Here is a 20,981-nt window from a genome sequence, read left to right on the forward strand (position 1 = left end):
ACCCAGCCCGCCCTGACACTGACACATACACACACCGGGCACAGACTGACACACAGACACACACACACACACACACCCAGCCCGCCCTGACACTGACACATACACACACCGGGCACAGACTGACACACAGACAGACACTGGGCGCGCGCGCACACTCATGCGCGCGCACACACACACACAGCACAGACTGACACACGGACACACAGACAGACACACACACACACACAGACACAAACACACACCGGGTACAGACTAGGCACAGACTGACACACAGACAGACACTGGGCGCGCGCGCACACACACACACACACACACAGCACAGACTGACACACGGACACACACAGACACACACACACACAGACACAAACACACACAGACACAAACACACACCGGGCACAGGCTGACACACAGAACAACAGACTGACACACACACACACACACACACACACACACACACACACACACACACACACACACACACACACACACAGTACAGACTGACACACAGACACAGACACACACACAGACAGTGACCCTGTGTGCCAGTCAGAAACACAGAGCTCCTTACCTTGACGGGGAAGTTTCCCAGAGAGCCGGTGAGGTTCCCAGTGTTACAGCGGAAGCTGAGTTGTGGTCTGGTACCATGCACCTGGCCTTCCCTGTTGGGGAATGGGTGCTCCCTCTGGAATGCTGTGCAACTGAGACCCATGTATCCGGCCGGCTTCACCAGGAACGCTTCCACAGCAATGTTTGTAGAAACCTGTGGGGAGACAATCCGAGCTGACTGTGCTGAAATCTCTGAAGGTCAGCCCCAAACCCCATTGTCATCTCATCCCAAACACAACTCCTCCATTTCCATCCCAACACCCACTTCCCCAAATCCCAATCTCTCACAGGGATTGTCCATCACCCACCTAAACATCACATCCTCCTGTCAGCAGCAAAGCTACTGGGTGAGGGAAGGTTCCCACAGTGATGGGATCTCCCTGTGCCCCAGTGGAGATGGAGTGCCTGCAGTGTGGGATCTTGCTGCACCTCCCTGTTGGTGTGAAGTACAGACGGCCTCTTCAACTCAGATGTCCCCTGGCAGCTGGCTGCGGGCAAGGGACCACAGAGACTGCTCAGAGGGAGTGGGAGACCAGGGAAGAAAGAGACTGATCCAGGAGAGAGAGAGAGAGAGAGAGAGAGAGAGAAAGAGTGTGAGGAGGGGAGTGAGAGTGAGAGAGATGGGAGTGTGGGGGTGGGGGGAGTTGGACAGGGAGCCTGAGATGGATGGAGAGTTACCTTGGTGATGGCCTGGGAATCCGACGCCAGGGTGAGGACAGCGATGTGTTCCACCGATCGGACAATCCTGGAACAGGCAGCACTGTCCTGCTGTGCCATCCACAGAACATGGTCATCCACCAACATCATATTACTGGCCATTTCCACAACCAGGTCGCTGAGCTGCAGGGGGGGCCAAGAGAGAGAGAGAGAGGGTGGGGAGGGTCAGTGTTTCTATCAGAATGGGAATTTCACATCCACCATCCAGGAGAGTGGCAAGGTGATGAAACAGCATTCACACTGAGACACCATCCAGAAACCCCCAGGCTGCCCTGTCCCAGTGTCCATTCGATCGTCCCTCGGGCTAGCTCAATCCTTCTCACTGCAACAGGACCCTGCTCCGACCCCCCATCACATCTCCCTGGAATATGGAGAAACAGATCTGTCTCCCAGACCCTTCCATCACCTTGACCCTAACAGTCCGATAATTCTGCCTGGCACTCAGACCTTGATCCAGTCAGCACTGTGACCCGAATGGATCAAGTCTGAATAAAACTGGATCCTGTCCTTCACGGACTAAAACAGAAGCTGCTGGAGAAACTCAGCAGGTCTGGCAGCATCTGTGGAGAGAATCAGAGTTGAGGTTTCAGGTGCAGTGACCCTTCCTCAGAACTGACGGCAGCTGGGGAGAGGTTGGGAGATGTGCAGGGTGGTGGCGAAAGGGAAGACGCAGGTCCTTGTTCGCTGGAGACAGAGATGTTGACCAGGGAGCAGGGTGGTGGACTCAAGTGACAGACATCTGGGAGCTCGGGTTCTTCCTATTCGGGACAGAGCGTAGGTTTTCTGAGGAACAGTTCCCACTGGAGGGGAGACCACATTGTGAGCAGTGAATGCAGGAAACTAGATTGGGGGAAAGGGAAGGCCAGGTGTGTTTGGACCCATGGACACTGGAATGGGTAGGTGTTCCAGGGGAAGGGGCCCTGGGGATATTTCCAGCATTCACAGCCCAGTGGCGGTTTTGGACAGTGCTTCCTTGTGCTGTACGGTTGGTGTCTAAAGGGTCTGGTCCTAAATACGCCGGCTGCTGTTCAAACAGATTGAAGCTGACACAACAAGATGACACATCCCGAGTGTGGGGTTAGGGTCAGCACAAAGGCTGGTACACACATCCAGAGGCAGGAGGAGCACGCACTCAAACAGAAAGAAACCGATACATTACGTCATGGATCTCAGCGGTGAAGCTGATGAATTTCTCAATCATCTGAGCTACGTAAATGACATCCATCATATCACAGAAATTGGCAGCTTCCACAGTGTAGGCCAGCAACTGATGAGCAAGGGTCAGGGCATTGGAACTGTTGATGGGCATCTGCAGACCACCCGTGCATGGGGAGGGGTAGGGGGGAAAGATAGAGAGAGTGAGACAAAGGTCATACACCCAAATATCCAGCCTGAAACGTGAAAAGATCATGAATATTCCATCACAGTGTCCAGCACGTTCTCAGGTACACAAGTAATCGATCAATTTCAACACAGATATCTACCATAAAGCGCCCTCAAGCTGCCCACCATCCCGTCCCATCCCATCCCGTCTCCATTAAACACCAGGTCAGTACAGTGGCTCGGTGAATGGGCTGGATGAACCCAATGGGTGGGATTGGTCAGTCTGCTGCTGTCCAGTTGGTTCAGAGGAGCAGCAAGGAGTCTACACAGGCATCGAGACAGCTCCCAGACCGGCCAGGATGTTAGCAGCTGGACTACAGGGTGGGCAAATTGTAAACATGGTAGGAGGAGAGATTCCAGAATTGCGGAGTAGAAGGGGGGGGGCCATAGGAGACCAATCCCAAACCAGGCAACGTGCAGGAACAGCTGGTGGTTGGGAATGCCGCGGAGATTGAAGGGAAAGGGATAATTCACTCTGTCAGAATTGGTGGAATGACGTGAGTGTGTGCAGTTGATGTCACCTTCTTTAAGAAAGGACAGGAGACAGGAAGCTGTTCAAAACTATGCAGCAAAGGTTCCACCATCTCATTCCAGAGAAAAGGACCTTCTTATCTGAGGACAGCTGGGTCAGATGGAATCTGCATCCATTGGGGTTGCACAGAACAAGAGCTAACCTGACTGAACCCAAAGCCAAGGCACACAGACGATGCTGGAAGGACATTTCCTCTTGGAGCTGGGGGCTAGCATTTAAAATGAAGGGTCTCCTGTTCAGGAAGCCAGCGTTTGCTCTGAGAGGGTGGTGAGTCTGCTCAGCTTGCTTCCCCAGGCAGCAGGCTGGTCCCATGGGCTTTGGGCAGATCTCATTGAGTTTTGGGTAAACAAGTGGGGCAAAGGTGCTTGGGGGCAGGCGAGTGGGTGTGGGGGGGGGAAGGTGGCAGGGCAAAGAGCAGAGAACTGCGGATGCTGCAATCCAAGGTAATCAAACAGGAGGCAGGCAGCATCAGGAGGTGGGGAACCCTCCCTGAAGACTGGAGGTCTCTGGTTTGTCACTGAATGGTGCAGCAGCTGTCAAGGACTCCACCTGCTGTGGTCTACACAAAGACAGCAGCTAGAACGGCGCACCCAGTGACTGGACTCTCTTGTTTCAGGGCAGGCAGGTATCCACTGGCTGGTGACAGGGGAATAGTCTGAGCTGACTCACCAGGATGAAGGTGTACAGGACCCGGGTGTAGTCATTGGTGTAGAGACACTCGGAATAATCCGCATCCTCCCACTGGCCTGAGCGCTGGCATTTCCGGGAAGTCCTCTTCTCCAGGGAGACTCCGTTGACAGAGCTGGAAGGATAGGGATACTGCAGGCACGGCTGGTAGACAGTTATCCCAGCCAGAGTACGAGGCCACCTGGCAGAGAGAGAACAACATCCTGTGTGACAATACAAACTAGATCCTGCTCAGTCACCAGCGCTGGGACCTCTATTGTTGATGCAGATGGTCTGGTTTGTAAGTTTGTGGATTATACAGAGAATGGGGAGCTGCGGATAGTGAGGAGGATTGCCAGAGGATTCAGACAGCTGGAGACATGGGCAGAGAAATGGCAGTTGGAATTTAATATAGACAAATGCAAGGTGATGGATTTTGTCAGGTTAAATACGGAAGGGAGGTTTACCATAAATGGCAGAACTCTTAGTAGTATCAACATACAGAGGGATCTCGGTAGACAGGTCCACGGTTCCCTGAAGGTGGCAATACAAGGAGATAAGGTGTTCAGGAAGGTGGAGGGCATGGTTGCCTTCATCGGTCACAGCATGGAGTACAGAAATTAGCAAGTCAGGTTGCAGCTATTGTAGAACTTCAGTTAGGCCACATTTGGAATATTGATCTAGTCGTCACACCATGAGAAGGATGTGGGGTCTTTGGAAAGCATACAGAAAATGTTGATGAGGATATTGCCTGGTTTGGGGTGTGTTAGCTATGAGGACAGATTGGACAAACATGGTTTGTTTTCACTTGACAATGACAATGACTGAAGTTTACAACATTGTGAGATGCGTGGATAAAATCGATAATCAGAGTCTTTTTCCCAACGTAGAAATGTCAGTGACAAGAGGAAGTAGGTTTAAGGTGAAAGGGGGAAAGTTTAAAGATGTGTGTGTGTGTGTGTGTGTGTGTGAGAGAGAGAGAGAGAGCGAGAGAGAGAGAGAGAGAGGATAGAGAGAGAGAGAGAGAGAGATGGAGAGGTGTGTGTGCTGGGCAATAACAGGACTGGACAGCAGGGGGATCCCTTTACCCACACAGCTCGACCTTCTGCCTTACCATGAAGGTTCAGGGTAGTCCCTGGCTCTCAGTTTTCACTGTCAGTGTGCTGCAGCCTGCCCTCACAACACTCACTCCCAACACGGTGCTCCAGGAAGGCGGAGGGAACAAGGGTCCCAGGGCCCAGCTGTTTCCCTGGGGTGGCACCTTGACAGAGCAGACACCAGCCTCATGCTGTTATACAACGGGGTAGTGGGGTCTGTCATAGTGACCTTCCCCATATCACACAGCCTCTCACAGCCAACACAGCCTGACTGAATACTGTCCTTTTCCAATCTCACTCTCACTCAGAAATAACCAGACTGAAAGCAAGCTAACTCTGTCCACCAACAGCACGTCCTGTTCTTGTATTTACAGCTGGACCCTAGAGGCTTGCCCTGAATTTCCCGAGGCTCAGTAAACTGGCTGAGAGCACAGTGCCGAACGACACCAGAACTGGCCCATTTACCAAGCTCCAGTTAGATAGCCAGGATTTGGCAGCGAGCACTGTCACTTGGCTCACCCTGGGGTCTCACTCAGGGCTTTATGGCTTCAACAGACCAGAGCGGAGACCCCAGGGTGCCTGGCCCCAGCCTGGGAAGTATTTGGGCAGAGTGTCGAGAGCAGGAGTTTCTGTATGTGCCCTGACCCCTGGCTGAGAACAGGGAGGTGCTGAATGACAGAAGGCACGGTCATGGCTCTGTTCAGCAGCTCTGTCTGTGGAGTTATGAAACTCCTTGGGGCCCTGGCCTGGCTCACTGTGAAAGCATCTCACATACACTTGGACGATTGGATTCAGGCTCTCTTCAGAAAGCAGAGAAGCAAATCACAGCCTTTGTCCAGCCTCAGATTGGTGGGGAGTCACGTTTTATTGGGAACAATCTAGCAGGTTCTCCCTCCCTTAGTGTATCTACTACATACAGCCCGGCCTCTGGACTCTCTCAGAGATTCCCTATCCTACCCTCAAGCTGGGCCTCTGCATTAATTCAAACCACATTTCCACTCAGGAGGAGACAGTGTCTCCCAGTGTGAACCAGCCCGTGTTAGACTTGCTTCCACTGCCAACTGCATTCCAACACCTAGAGCTCATGGCCTGCGGACATTACCAGGGCCATTTCAAAACCCCTTGTTCCCACACGCTTTGAGAAAGTATACTCTGTGAGATCCTGCTTTAACCCTTTATGTGCCTGTCTCCCCAGCTCTGTGCCAAGCAGCCCAGCCTGACTCAGTGAGTGTTGCTGTTTCAGTGTGACATTCACCTGAGGCTGTGTCTGTCCCTCTTGAGGGGGTGGGGGGGTGGGGGGGGGGGGGGGAAGAGATTTGGAAAAGATCCCATGACTATACCTGAAGGAAGACTGTCCTGAGGGCAACATTTACCCCTCAACCAAACAACACAACATCATGGTCCAACAAGACACATCCCACAGCAAGGACATCACTAAATGTCCAACACCTCACTGCTGGCAAAGTCTCTGGGAGCTCTGCAGATGATGGCAGGTCTTTATGAAATCATGAGGGGCATGGATAGGGCAAACAGCCAAGGTCATTTTCCCAGGGTAAGGGAGTCCAAAACTAGGGAACATAATCCTAAGGTGAGAAGAGAAAAAGTTCAAAGGGATCTGAGGGACACCATTTTCACGCAGAGGGTCGTGGATGTGTGGAACATGGTGTTAGAAGTGGGTACAATTACAACATGTAACAGTTGGATGGGGACATGAATAGGAACGGGTTGGAGGGATAGCTGCCAAATGCTGGCAAATGGGACTCGGTCAGTTTCAGATATCTGGCCGACATGGACAAGTTGGACCGAAGGGTCTGTTTCCAGGCTCTATAACTCTGACTTCCCTGCTCCCTGCTGATGTTTCGGAGGATACAGCTGTTCCTGCTGGAGGTGGGACTTGTTTCTTGGGAGGTACAGCTGAACATAGTGAAGACAGCCCCTAGTTCGAGCTGAGGGCAGACAGACATCCACCTGGTGGAAGGAGGGAGACAGAACCTCAGTGGTGGCCATGGGAAAGTTCACTGAAACTGCCCCATGTCAGTCCAGCTCAGTCTGACAACGCTGCTCATTCAGGTGAAAGGTCACTGGACTGAAACAGGAACTCTGTTTTCTCTCTCTCTCTACACAGAGGCTGCCAGAGTCTCTCCAGGTGATTCTGTTTCTGTCTGACACTGCTCCCTCCCTCCCCGTTGAGAGACACACACACACACACACACACACACACACACTGACCTGAACTCTCCCCTGTTGTTTGTGACCTGTTCAGCCTGACAGTAGGTTGCAGACGTGTCGATCACCACAATGTCCACTTTTCTGGATACTTTGCCACGCGATGTTGTGATGACACACTCCCATTCCCCACTGGCAAGCAGGTAAATGTTTGAAAGGATTAATTCACTGCAAGACACAAGCATGAAGATCACCTTAACCCTTGCATCAACTGACTGCAATTCAAAAGGAAGGAAGATGCCTCTCAGTCAGTGTCGCTTCAGTACATTGAGTACAGGAGTTGGGAGGTCATGTTACGGCTATACAGGGCATTGGTTAGGCCACTGTTGGAATATTGTGTGCAATTCTGGTCTCCTTCCTATCGGAAAGACATTGTGAAACTTGAAAGGGTTCAGAGAAGATTCCCTCCTCCCTACCTTTTATCTTAGCCTGCTTGGCACACTCTCCTCATTCCTGATGAAGGGCTTATGCCCGAAATGTCGAATTTCCTGTTCCTTGGATGCTGCCTGACCTGCTGTGCTTTAACCAGCAACACATTTTCAGTTACAAGGATGTTGCCAGGGATGGAGGATTTGAGCTACAGGGAGAGGCTGAACAGGCTGGGGCTTTTTCCCTGGAGCTTCGGAGGCTGAGGGATGACCTTATAGAGGTTTATAAAATCATGAGGGGCATGGGTAGGGTAAATGGACAAAGTCTTTTCCCTGGGATGGGGGAGTCCAGAACTACAGGGCATAGGTTTAGGGTGAGAGGGAAAAGATATAAAAGGGACCTCAGGGACAATGTTTTCACACAGAGGGTGGTACGTGTATGGAATGAGCTGCCAGAGGATGTGGTGGGGGCTGGTACAATTGCAATATTTAAGAGGCATTTGGATGAGTAAACGAATAGGAAGAGTTTGGAGGGATATGGGCTGGGTGCTGGCAGGTGGGACTAGATTGGCCTGGTCAATAGGCACAGCTTAGGCCGAAGGGTCTGTTTCCATGCTGTACATCTCTCTGACTCTGTGAGTGTGCAATTGGAAACGATAACAATGTCGGGTCGACACAGAGTTCCAGCCCTAGCTCAGACTGATTCTCACGCACTCAGGAGTCAACAAGTTCATGAACAAGAAAAGATCGAGTGTCCAAGATTGGGGAAAAGGAAGCTTCGAAAGATTTCAGGACAGGCATGAGAAAAAGATTCCATTTGGGACTTGCCCTCTGAACCCAACAATATTCTGACCACTCCTCCCCCATCAGTGAATCCTTTATCCCAAGGTGATTGGGTTGTTACAAAGGCGTATGGTGTGTTGTGTCCAGTTCTGGTTGCCTCATTATAGGAAGGATGTGGAAGCTTTAGAGAGGGTGCAGAGGAGGTTTCCCAGGACGCTGCTTGGACTGGAGGGCATGTCTTATGAAGAAAGGTTGAGGGAGCTAGGGCTTTTCTCATTGGAGGAAGGAGGATGAGAGGTGACTGGACAGTGGTGTTACAAGGTGATGAGGGGCACAGATTGTGTGAATAGTCAGAGACATTTTCCCAGGGCAGAAATGGCTATCACAAGGGGGCATCATTTGAAGGTGATTGGAGGAAGGTTTAGGGGAAATGTTAGAGGGAGTTCTTTACACAGAGGGTGGTGGGTGTGTGGAATGCACTGTCAGCAGTGGTGGTACATGGATGATTGGAAAATGAAGGGTATGTAGGTTAGTCTTCGAGTGGGATAAAAGGTCAGCACAACATCGCAGGCCGAAGGGCCTGGATTGTGCTGTGTGTTCTATGTATGACTCTACCTCGGGCCTGAACAGCTACAATCAGTTTCCTTGTGCAGTCACTGGAAGCTCTTTCTCTTTAGCTGTTCTCTCTCCCTTGGGTACTCCATGTACATTCACTGAACTGTTACTGGGACCTCCCTAACAAATCCCTGCTCATTGGGATCTCCGATACCTCTAACCTCAAGCACACATTGCTTCTGTGTCTGTATCCAGGTGTGTGTGTGTGTGTGTGTGTGTGTGTGTGTGTGTGTGTGTGTGTGTGTGTGTGTGTGTGTGTGTGTGTGACAGAGCATGTGTGATCTGATTGTAAATACCTTATTAAAAGTGCATACACTCAAGCAAAGCTTCAGACCCCCCGACACCACTCCCAATTACAAATCTAAAATGGAAGTGAGCCATATCTCCTTATACACTAAATACCAAATTACAACTTAACTTCAACTAACGCGTTGTTCCTGGTGAGAGAGACTGCTTGGCGGTGGGGGGGGGGGGGGAAGTAGGCACAGGAAGCTGCTGTGTTTGTGAAGTGGTCGTTGCTGGGATTCCCTGGGGCTGTTGTTCGGGAGTTGGGAGACAGTGAGTGTGTTCAGAATACCTGGATATCAGGCAGCAGTCATGAATCAAGCTCTCGACAGTGATCACAGCTCCCTCCTCCTGCGGCTGCACCAACATGTTGTTATGGTACCACAACACCCTGGTGCTGTTGTCCAAATAGGTGGCGGTGCACAGGAGCGGCAGCCGATCTCCTTGGAAAACTACCTGCCGAAGGGATGGAATCAACTGCAGGATTGGCAGCTCCAGTGGCCCATCTAGATCCAGGAGAGAAGTCAGTCATATCAGTTCATCAGCAAGCAGAGGGGATCAGCTTCCCACTCTCCCACCCTTTCAAACCTCCTGTGTTCCCAGCCTTGTCCCACAACCCAACAATTCCTCTCTGCTGGCAGTGTGTCTGTGATCCCCTTTCAGGGATTATTCCTGAAGATGCCATCACTGCCCTCCCAGACTTCATTTCTCTCCAAACGAGACTTTGTTCACAAAATTCATCCAAAATCACATCGCTGGACCTGTCCTCCTGAGTACCAGAGTTTGGAATAAAGTTTAACTTGTTACCAGCCAGCTTATCCCACTCACTACAATTTTAACAGTCATTGCTGTTGTGAAATCCACCCTGTCCCAGGTACACACCATACAGAGGGGGGAAACATTTCACATACACTCATTAAAGGAGGTGTTATTGATCTAACCCTGCAGACACAACACTCCTCACCTGGATGTGCTCCAATGTGTTTGTGGGATTCGGGATTTCACCAGCATACAGTGTACAAGGCCCACTGCCCACAGTCACTGTGCTCTGACCCCGGACAGCAGCAGCAGCTACAGCCTGGCCTAAGCATCAGTGTGTCTGTCAGCACACAGTCCCTGGGCTGGGCACCACTGCCTGCTCTGGGAGACTGGTTTCCCTCCGAATTGCTGGACCGACTGCCCCAGCTGCTGCTGGCCTCAGTATGTATCTCCCTCGAACCCTCCCAGTCCAGGTAGACACTGCACTGAGGAGGTTCCCTCACTCACAGCCCCCTCAAGGGGAACATACTGAGGGCACTGAAACGCCAGGCAAACAGCCCAGCCCCATCCTGCAGCTTAGTTAGGGAGAGCCGGCAAACAGGGACTCCGTCAAATGGTGCAACAGACTCCGCTGGGATCCACGCGGCGGGACCCCGTCCGCTCCGGGATCCACGCGGCGGGACCCCGTCCGCTCCGGGATCCACGCGGCGGGACCCCGTCCGCTCCGGGATCCACGCGGCGGGACCCCGTCCGCTCCGGGATCCACGCGGCGGGATCCCGTCCGCTCCAAGATCCACGCGGCGGGACCCCGTCCGCTCCGGGATCCACGCGGCGGGACCCCGTCCGCTCCGGGATCCACGCGGCGGGACCCCGTCCGCTCCAAGATCCACGCGGCGGGATCCCGTCCGCTCCAAGATCCACGCGGCGGGACCCCGTCCGCTCCAAGATCCACGCGGCGGGACCCCGTCCGCTCCAAGATCCACGCGGCAGGATCCCGTCCGCTCCGGGATCCACGCGGCGGGACCCCGTCCGCTCCGGGATCCACGCGGCGGGACCCCGTCCGCTCCGGGATCCACGCGGCGGGACCCCGTCCGCTCCGGGAGCCACGCGGCGGGACCCCGTCCGCTCCGGGATCCACGCGGCGGGACCCCGTCCGCTCCGGGATCCACGCGGCGGGACCCCGTCCGCTCCAAGATCCACGCGGCGGGATCCCGTCCGCTCCAAGATCCACGCGGCGGGACCCCGTCTGCTCCAAGATCCACGCGGCGGGACCCCGTCCGCTCCAAGATCCACGCGGCAGGATCCCGTCCGCTCCGGGATCCACGCGGCGGGACCCCGTCCGCTCCGGGATCCACGCGGCGGGACCCCGTCCGCTCCGGGATCCACGCGGCGGGACCCCGTCCGCTCCGGGATCCACGCGGCGGGACCCCGTCCGCTCCGGGATCCACGGGCGGGATCCTGTCCGCTCCGGGATCCACGCGGCAGGATCCCATCTGCTCCGGGATCCATGCAGCAGGATCTAGGACCTAGTTTTGCTGCAGGGACCAAGGGTGCTACGTGCTGAGCTGAGTGTGAAGGTGTCTATCAAGCTCTCCTTGAGTGCTCGGAGATATGATCCAGTCCAACCACACCCCGTTCTCTCGGCAGTAAGATGGTGAGGGCCTAACTCCCCAACACTGGGAAGAGGGACAGCCTCACTTCTCTCTCTCTCACACAGACACACACGGATCTGCTGTCTGTGTCCCTGCTGAACATACAGCTTCCCATCAATCCCAGCTCAATGGCCATGATGGTCTGACCATTTCAGCTTCCACTCTCTGTGGGATCGTACTGCTCTCAAACTGACAGCCAGATTTCAAACCTGATAACAGTTAGCACTCTTTGTTCACTCTAACGTGAAGTAGCATGGCTTTTCATCTTATTTTTTAAAGTTAAAGCAAAACTTTGTAATAACAGTAATTACTGCTGCAAGAATTTGAGGAAATCAGTGTCAACACTGAAAGAACGTCAGTAAAAGCAGCAGCTTTCACAGCCATGACTGTCTCCCGTCCACTATTTTGAATTTGGTTACGCCACCTTTGAAATACTGTGAGCTATTCTGGCCTCCTTACTACAGGAAGGATGTTGTGAAACTTTAATGGGTTCAGAAATGATTTACAAGGACATTGCCAGGGTTGGAGGGTTTCATCTACAGGAAGGGGCTGAACAGGCTGGCGCTGTTTTCCCTGGAGCTTCGGGGGCTGAGGGATGACCTGATAGAGCTTTACGAAATCATCTGGTTGGTGTGGGTGGAAGGAGATACAATCCAGGAGCAGGACTGGGCTGTCATTCAGTAAGATCATAGCTGATCTTGTCATGCTCTCAACCTCACTCAGCCACCCTCTCTCCTTAAACCTGAACACCGTTACTGTTCAAACAATTATCTATCTTACCTTTAAAAACTTTTACTGAAGTAGCATCAACCACTTCACTGGGCAGGGAATTCCACAGATTCACAACCCTCTGGTTGAAGTTCTTTCTCAATTCAGTCCTAAATCTGTTCCCCCTAATTTTGAGGCTATGGTTTCTTGTCCTAGCTTCACCTGCCAATGGAAACGTCCTCTCTACTTCTATTCTATTCCCTTCATTGTTTCACATGTTTCTACAAGGTCCCCTTTCAATCTTCTAAATTCCAATGAATATAATCCCAATCTACTCAGTCTCTCCTCATAAGCCAACCCCGTCAACTCCGGAATCAACGCCTCATGAACCTCCTCTACACCCCTTCCAGTGCCAGTACATCCTTTCTCATGTAAGGAGACCAAAACTGCGCACAGTACTTCAGGTGTGGCCTCACTAGCACCCTGTACAGCTGTAATGTAACCTCCCTGCTTTTAAACTCAATCTCTTTAGCGATGAAGGACAAAATTCCATTTACCTTCAAATTACTTGTACCTGCAGACCAACCTTCTGTGATTCATGCACAAGGACACCCAGGTCCCTCTGCACAGCAGCGTTCTGCAACTTTTTACCATTCAAATAAACATCCTTTTTACTCGCATTCCTACCAAAATGGATGACTTCATATTTAATAACATGGCATTCCATCTACCATACATTTGCTCACTCACTCAATGTATCTATGTTTCTTTGTAAAGTTTCACAGTTCTCTGCACACTTTGCTCCCCCACTCGTCTTAGTATCATCTGTTAACTTTCAGACACCACATGGGGTCCCCAGCTGCAAACCATCTGCACAGATACACATGTCCGGTTCAATGTTGTATATCTCAATGACTTGACACAAAGCGTCTGACAATGTCCTGAGTTTCAGCAATGTGCAGAGATTTCTCTCTCTCTCTCTCTCTCTCTCTTCACACGGGGAAGACTGCCTCACCTTCGCTTGACCGAGATTGGACACAAGCAGGAGATTTCCCTGGATAATGGGATCAGACACAGCCCGAGATATTGGGATCGATCCTGTCAGACACAGCCCAGGATATTGGGATCGACCCTATCAGACATGTGCCCAGGATATTGGGATCGATCCTGTCAGACACAGCCCAGGATATTGGGATCGATCCTGTCAGACACAGCCCAGGATATTGGGATCGATCCTGTCAGACATGTGCCCAGGATATTGGGATCGATCCTGTCAGACACAGCCCAGGATATTGGGATCGATCCTGTCAGACATGTGCCCAGGATATTGGGATCGATCCTGTCAGACACAGCCCAGGATATTGGGATCGACCCTATCAGACATGTGCCCAGGATATTGGGATCGACCCTATCAGACATGTGCCCAGGATATTGGGATCGATCCTGTCAGACACAGCCCAGGATATTGGGATCGATCCTGTCAGACATGTGCCCAGGATATTGGGATCGACCCTATCAGACATGTGCCCAGGATATTGGGATCGATCCTGTCAGACACAGCCCAGGATATTGGGATCGATCCTGTCAGACATGTGCCCGGGATATTGGGATCGATCCTGTCAGCCATGTATTCCATCATTACTGGGACCTTGGAAGCTCTTCCTCATGGCCTACAGGAGGAGACTCTGGAGAGAAGGAAGCATAGGGAACTCTTCCGAGAGTAAATGAGATGTTGGGAACTCACCGTGCTCCTACCAAACCAATGGAATGTCTGTGGCCCACTACACCCAATACACCGTGGGACGCAGGATCAAAACCAGCTTTCCTAGTTACTGATACAGCAAATCTTCCCCTCCATAAAATCGACCAATCAGCTCAGTTCCTTTCATAAATGCAAAACCCCTGGTTTATGCTCAAAACAAACTTAACATCTTCAACATTTTCCTTGCACTAACTGAACTACACAGCTGACAATGCCCTCATATAAAGGTCTCTTCGCTTTCAGCAAGCTAAAACACATGCTGGGAAAATAAACAAAGGAAGTTTACTCTGTTTGCAGAGGTTCACCTCACCCTCCAGGTATTTAGGTCAAGAGGAAGGAGTGTGGATTGTTCAGACATTTGTTGTTCTGATGGGAGTTCCCAAGTCACTAATCTCACACCCACATACGTCTCTGGAGTCTTGGCAGATGCAGCGTGCTCACCAAGTTAAATATTGATCAGCTCCTTCAGCCATGTTCCAAGAACAGCAAAGAGGTTTCCCCCTGAATTCAACACGAGGGTTTGTCAGGAGCAGGAACTAGTGGCCGGACAGCCTTTCTTCAGAGCCTTTGTGCTCCTAGCCCACCTCACTCCCGATAGGAAAGCCCCCTGTATGTACCCTGACTCAGGGCCTCCAGCACAGCCAGCAGTTATCACTCATCAAGTCATTTCCACCCAGTCTTGGGATGAACATACAAATAACAACAATGACCTTTCAATGACCTCTTGGAATTAAACTGTCCCAGATATTCCACAAAACTCACAATCAATCCATTCTTCCACAATCCTTCCAAACCAAACTCCTCCAAGAAGCTTTAATACATAGCATCTTTGTTAAACATACTGGAAAATGATTTGTACAAAAGTTCAGCTCATCTCCAAACTCCCACACTTTCATCCACGGCTTGTCAGATCGAAAGGAGTTTGTCAAATCTGGGAGCTAACGTCAGGACAGAATCTGTCAGAGGCTGGATTATGGAACATCTTTCAGCATCTTACAACAGCTTCCAAACCAATCGGGAATCCCTCACCATTTCATAACCATTTAATTTGGCTGTACTTTTCTGAATCAAGTCAATATGAAGGTCACCACCATTACCAACAATGTCCTGACTGTCTGAAGCTGGCATCAGGACTGGCCACTGAGTCCAGTCAGTGGCTCACTCCTCATCCCCTCATCCCCCACCCAGTCTGATCCCACTGTCCCCATTCCCTTTAATATCCCACCCAGTCTGATCCCACTGTCCCCACTCCCTTTAATATCCCACCCAGTCTGATCCCACTGTCCCCACTCCCTTTAATATCCCACCCAGTCTGATCCCACTGTCCCCACTCCCTTTAATATCCCACCCAGTCTGATCCCACTGTTCCCTCTCTCTCCATATTCCCTTTAATATCCCACCCAGTCTGATCCCACTGTTCCCTCTCTCTCCATATTCCCTTTAATATCCCACCCAGTCTGATCCCACTGTCCCCATTCCCTTTAATATCCCACCCAGTCTGATCCCACTGTCCCCACTCCCTTTAATATCCCACCCAGTCTGATCCCACTGTCCCCACTCCCTTTAATATCCCACCCAGTCTGATCCCACTGTCCCCATTCCCTTTAATATCCCACCCAGTCTGATCCCACTGTCCCCATTCCCTTTAATATCCCACCCAGTCTGATCCCACTGTCCCCATTCCCTTTAATATCCCACCCAGTCTGATCCCACTGTCCCCATTCCCTTTAATATCCCACCCAGTCTGATCCCACTGTTCCCTCTCTCTCCACATTCCCTTTAATATCCCACCCAGTCTGATCCCACTGTCCCCACTCCCTTTAATATCCCACCCAGTCTGATCCCACTGTTCCCCCTCTCCACATTCCCTTTAATATCCCACCCAGTCTGATCCCACTGTCCCCACTCCCTTTAATATCCCACCCAGTCTGATCCCACTGTTCCCCCTCTCCACATTCCCTTTAATATCCCACCCAGTCTGATCCCACTGTCCCCACTCCCTTTAATATCCCACCCAGTCTGATCCCACTGTCCCCACTCCCTTTAATATCCCACCCAGTCTGATCCCACTGTTCCCACTGTCCACATTCCCTTTAATATCCCACCCAGTCTGATCCCACTGTCCACATTCCCTTTAATATCCCACCCAGTCTGATCCCACTGTCCCCACTCCCTTTAATATCCCACCCAGTCTGATCCCACTGTCCACATTCCCTTTAATATCCCACCCAGTCTGATCCCACTGTCCCCACTCCCTTTAATATCCCACCCAGTCTGATCCCACTGTCCCCACTCCCTTTAATATCCCACCCAGTCTGATCCCACTGTCCCCACTCCCTTTAATATCCCACCCAGTCTGATCCCACTGATCCCTCTCTCCACACTCCCTTTAATATCCCACCCTGATTGAATGCGAGCAGACTATCCCGGGATATGTGAGCAGACAGACCATGCCGGAGCTTTGGGAATGCGGGATTACTGTCCGACTTACCACACACCAGTTGGCTTTCCTTCAGGTCCCTGAAGGGTTGCCTCCTCAGTGCCCTGGGATAGGCACAGAGGGTGTCCTTGGAGACCCGTACCAGCCTTCTCTGCTGCCAGTTCAGGACCCACCGCATGTTACAGTCACAAATCAGGAATTCCGTGTTGAAGTCACTGTGTGGAAAAGCACAACAGGATCTGTCATTTCAGGAGGACTGACTTTTCCCTTCAAACCTCACCCTGGCACTCAGGTGCCCTCTGCTCAGCTGAAGGGTCTGGAATGTGTTGGGCGTTGGTCAGAGCAGTTCCCCTTTGGTCACGCAGTTGACACAAACCGAACCAGCTGACCCTGGGCTAGGAGGTGAGTGATGTGACAGTGACCCTCAAGCAGGGCTGAGGGTAAGTACCTCTGACAGTGTGCCAGGTGCTGATGGTGATGATACCACCCAGAAGGTGCCCAGGCATTCACCACAGCCTGCAGTGTGAGGAGTGTGGGCCAGCTATACAGCAACGCTCAGTCCCTGGAACACACAAGGCCCAGTCTCTCCCTCTACAGACACTGCCACAGCTGCTGAGTTTCTCCAGCATTTTCTGTTTCTCTTTCGGATCTGTCTATCCTCCAGTCTGCCTGAATTCAGACTCAGCCCAGAAAGGAGCAGGATCTGTGACTGTGATTCAGTTCACCTTCTCATCAGGCATACTGTCCTGAGTAACGTACAATGGGCTGCTGTTTGATACTATTACAAAGAGGATAACTTCAGGCAACCTTGGAGGCTGAATACAATTGGAATAAAGGCACACGGTTTCTGCCCTTGAGCTGGAGCAGAGATGAATGAAAGGTGTGACACTGCCATCTCTGGAGGAGGGGTGTCATTACAGCGTGACCTGTTTACATGAGCAGTTCCCATTCTAAACACTGTCCTGGTGATTTCTGAAGCCAAGGGTCGATATAGACTTGCTCCAGCAGGAATTGAGATTTTGTTGGGAGCAAGTGAAATGGGAGCTACAATTTTTAACACATGAATCTGCTTAGGTTGCCATGATACAGTTGTCAGGAAACCCCGGTATAAACACAAGCTGATCTGTGTGAGGTTTACTCTCCGATTCCTCCCATCTGAGATGTTCCTGGACTAGCTGGCTACTCCTTGATCCCAACCAGGAGTGATCCAGTCGTTCGGATCATGTTTCAGCACAGTAGGAACCGTACCATGGTCAGGGCAATGAGAGTGCTGAGCCCAGAACAGAGACTGACAGAAGGGAAATGAAAGAGCAAGAGGAATTTAATGCAAGGATTGTGAAGGTTTCTGGCTCAGGTTGAGGTTTAGGGTGTAGGTTTGCTCGCTGAGCTGTTGGTCTGATATCCAGGAATTTAATCCAATCGCTATCATACTCACACCACTTTCAACGAGACCAAGGCAGCGAAGAGCTCTGGGTGGAGAGTGGAGAAGATGTTTCCTGACAGATTCCTGGAGAAAGAATCAGCTGTGAGAGATTCTGACAGCGATGAGAGGAAGGTGGACAATTTAACACACACAGTACAGGATCCTGAGCTCCTCCAGCTCTCTTATCCCATCAGACCTGAACACAGCTCCAATTTTGGCCCCTTGTACATTCCCAGCACTATTAACCACTGCACTACTGCCTGGTTTGAATTATTTCCCTCAGCTACCTGGGACACCTCACTGCTGATACCATTTCAATCCTTCAGCTTTCTCTCCTCGGATACACCTTCACATCCAGCTCTTTATTCAGCTTTCACAAGCACACTAGAACCGAGAGCAGCAAGTGGCCATTCTCCCTGCGTCTGTGTGGGTTTCCTCCGGGTGCTCTGGTTTCCTCCCACAGTCCAAAGATGAGCATATTAGATGGAATGGCCATGCTAAACTTCTGTTCATGAGACACTGAGCCTCATGAAGAGACACAGTGTTCAGGGATGTGCAGGCTAACTGCATTAGCCTTGGGAAATTCAGGGTTCTAGGGATTGGATAGGGGGTGGGGGTTGGGTCTGGGTGGGATGGGGGGAATGGTGTAGACTCGATGGGCCAAATGGACTCTTTCTGCACTGCAGGAATTCTGTGGGAGGCCATGGGGGAACACCTTTTTTTCCATTTCATTCACAGGATGAGGCATTGTGGCCAAGTCAGCATTTATTACCCATCCCTAATTGGCCAGAGGGTAGTTCAGAGCCATCCCCATCGCTGTGGAGTTACATATAGGCCTGACTGGGGAAGGATGGCAGGTTCCTTCCCAAAAGGACATGAGTGACAATAGTTTCATGGTCATCCTGAGACTCTTTATCCCAGAATTCTTGAAAAACTGAATTCAAATTCAACCTCCCACCCTCCATCACCATGTGGTGAGATTAATAACTGAAAAGCTCCCCTCTTTGAGAGTAAACACCCTCAATCGCCCGTGGGTACTGGCTGATGCCAGGGATGGTGGCAGGTCCACTCTCAGGTAGGCCAGTTGTCCCATCACCCTCCCTCTGCTACTTCCATTTCCACCAGCTAATCTCTCAGCTTTCACCCTTTCCTTCCAGAGTGACTATTCAGTCTGTCTTCACTCCTCTTACAGGCTGAGTGTTTCACATCAAAACAAATGTGTTTACTCCTCCTTCTATCTCTCTTCCACCAAACCCCTTCAGTCCATGCTCCCCCACCTTCCCCCACTGGTCACAGTCCCTCCTTGTTGACTCAACTAAACCCCTGGATGATGAGAAGCGATTAGCTTGGCTGAATCTTTTCTGAAACTCTCTGACCAGGAGGTAAACTGGTGATATCAGAGAAGGAAGAGGAGGAAGACCAGTTGAATGGGCCCAGCCGGGGTCTCACAGATACTCACAATCTGGTCAGGTTGGTCAGGTTCTGGAACATGGCTGGCTTCAAGCAGCCAATTCGGTTGTTGGACAGGTCTCTGTGATTTCAAAAACAAAACGTGCTGCATTAACGCAATACTCTGCAGTTTCACACAATCCAATCACAGTCTGAAAGATGGACCAATGTCCAGGGCACTGCCAACACAAAAGGACCAACCACCCACATCAGCCGTCAGGAAGCATGTCTGCCGAATTGACAAGGAGGGACAGAGGTCACTCACCGGACATCAAACTGGGAGGAGAGAGGGAACACTGATCTGTTAAAGACAAGGGGGCCCTGAGAAATGGATGGAAAGGTTGAGGCAGGATTGAGGGCCGTTTCTGAAGGTGCTTGGGAGGTTTGGATAAAAAGCCACACTGAGGACCATTGATGAACGAAGAAATGCTGGCTTTCAATTTGATACTTTCTGTTAAAGAGAGAGAGAGAGATACTCAGCAAGGCTGTCCTGACATGTCCAATATGTGACCTCATTCAAGTTTATAAAATCACAGAAGGCATGGACAGGGCAAATAGCCAAGGTCTTCCTCCTGGGGTAGGGGAATGGTGAAGGAGGCGTTTGGCGATACAGGCTTATCTTTATTGGTCAGTGCATCGAGGATGGGAGTTGGGAGGTCATGTTGTGGCTGTACAGGACATTGGTTAGGCCACTGTTAGAAGATTAGGTGCAATTCTGGTCTCCTTCCTATCGGAAATATGTTGTGAAACTTGAAAGGGTTCAGAAAAGATTTACAAGGATATTGCCAGGGTTGGAGGATCTGAGCTACAGGGAGAGGCTGAACAGGCTGGGGCTGTTTTCCCTGGAGCGTCGGAGGCTGAGGGGTGACCTAATAGAGGTTTATAAAATTATGAGGGGCATGGATAGGGTAAATAGACAAAGTCTTTTCCCTGGGGTGGGGGAGTCCAGAACTAGAGAGCATAGGTTTAGGGTGAGAGGGGAAAGATATAAAAGAGCCCCAAGAGCAACTTTTTCACACAGAGGGTGGTACGTGTATGGAATGAGCTGCCAGAGGAAGTGGTGGAGGCTGGTACAATTACAGCATTTAAAAGGCATCTGGATGGGTATATGAATAGGAAGGGTTTAGAGGGATATGGGCCGGGTACTGGCAGGTGGGACTAGATTGGGTTGGGATATCTGGTCAGCATGGACGGGTTGGACCGAAGGGTTTGTTTCTGTGTTGTACATCTCTATGGGTCAATGTTAAAATTGAGGAGAGCTCTTTCCCAGCAGTGAACAGAATAGTGACAGTGGTTGATATCTGGGAGGGATGTGAACAGTACTGTTCTCCCAGGGTTAGGGGTCACTGCTGAAATGGTGATGCCCAGCACACAGCCAGGAGTTGGTGCCAGGGTGACGTATACACACAGTAACGGAGGGTGATTCCAGAAGTTCAGTCAGTCTGACGGATGGGATTCCCAAACATCAGGTGGTAGATCAAAACCAAAACAACTGCTGATGTTGGAAATC

General features: G+C 51.2%; 1 protein-coding gene across 3 annotated transcripts in view; it reads right to left on the bottom strand.

Moving 5' to 3' along the window:
• adgra2 (adhesion G protein-coupled receptor A2) overlaps nt 1–20,981 on the bottom strand; it is a 144,594-nt gene that overhangs the window by 31,312 nt on the left and 92,301 nt on the right. For all 3 annotated transcript variants that reach the window (XM_060856737.1, XM_060856736.1, XM_060856738.1), the window contains exons 4-12: nt 19,482–19,553; nt 18,035–18,106; nt 16,651–16,814; nt 9,571–9,784; nt 7,231–7,395; nt 3,908–4,106; nt 2,483–2,632; nt 1,285–1,446; nt 569–760 (exon numbers count right to left, since the gene is read on the bottom strand). In XM_060856737.1, the coding sequence (XP_060712720.1) occupies nt 569–760; nt 1,285–1,446; nt 2,483–2,632; nt 3,908–4,106; nt 7,231–7,395; nt 9,571–9,784; nt 16,651–16,814; nt 18,035–18,106; nt 19,482–19,553 (1,390 nt within the window). The remainder of the gene's footprint in view (nt 1–568; nt 761–1,284; nt 1,447–2,482; nt 2,633–3,907; nt 4,107–7,230; nt 7,396–9,570; nt 9,785–16,650; nt 16,815–18,034; nt 18,107–19,481; nt 19,554–20,981) is intronic.

Source organism: Hemiscyllium ocellatum, chromosome 48, assembly GCF_020745735.1.
Source record: "Hemiscyllium ocellatum isolate sHemOce1 chromosome 48, sHemOce1.pat.X.cur, whole genome shotgun sequence".
In the NCBI taxonomy this organism is placed as follows: domain Eukaryota; kingdom Metazoa; phylum Chordata; class Chondrichthyes; order Orectolobiformes; family Hemiscylliidae; genus Hemiscyllium; species Hemiscyllium ocellatum.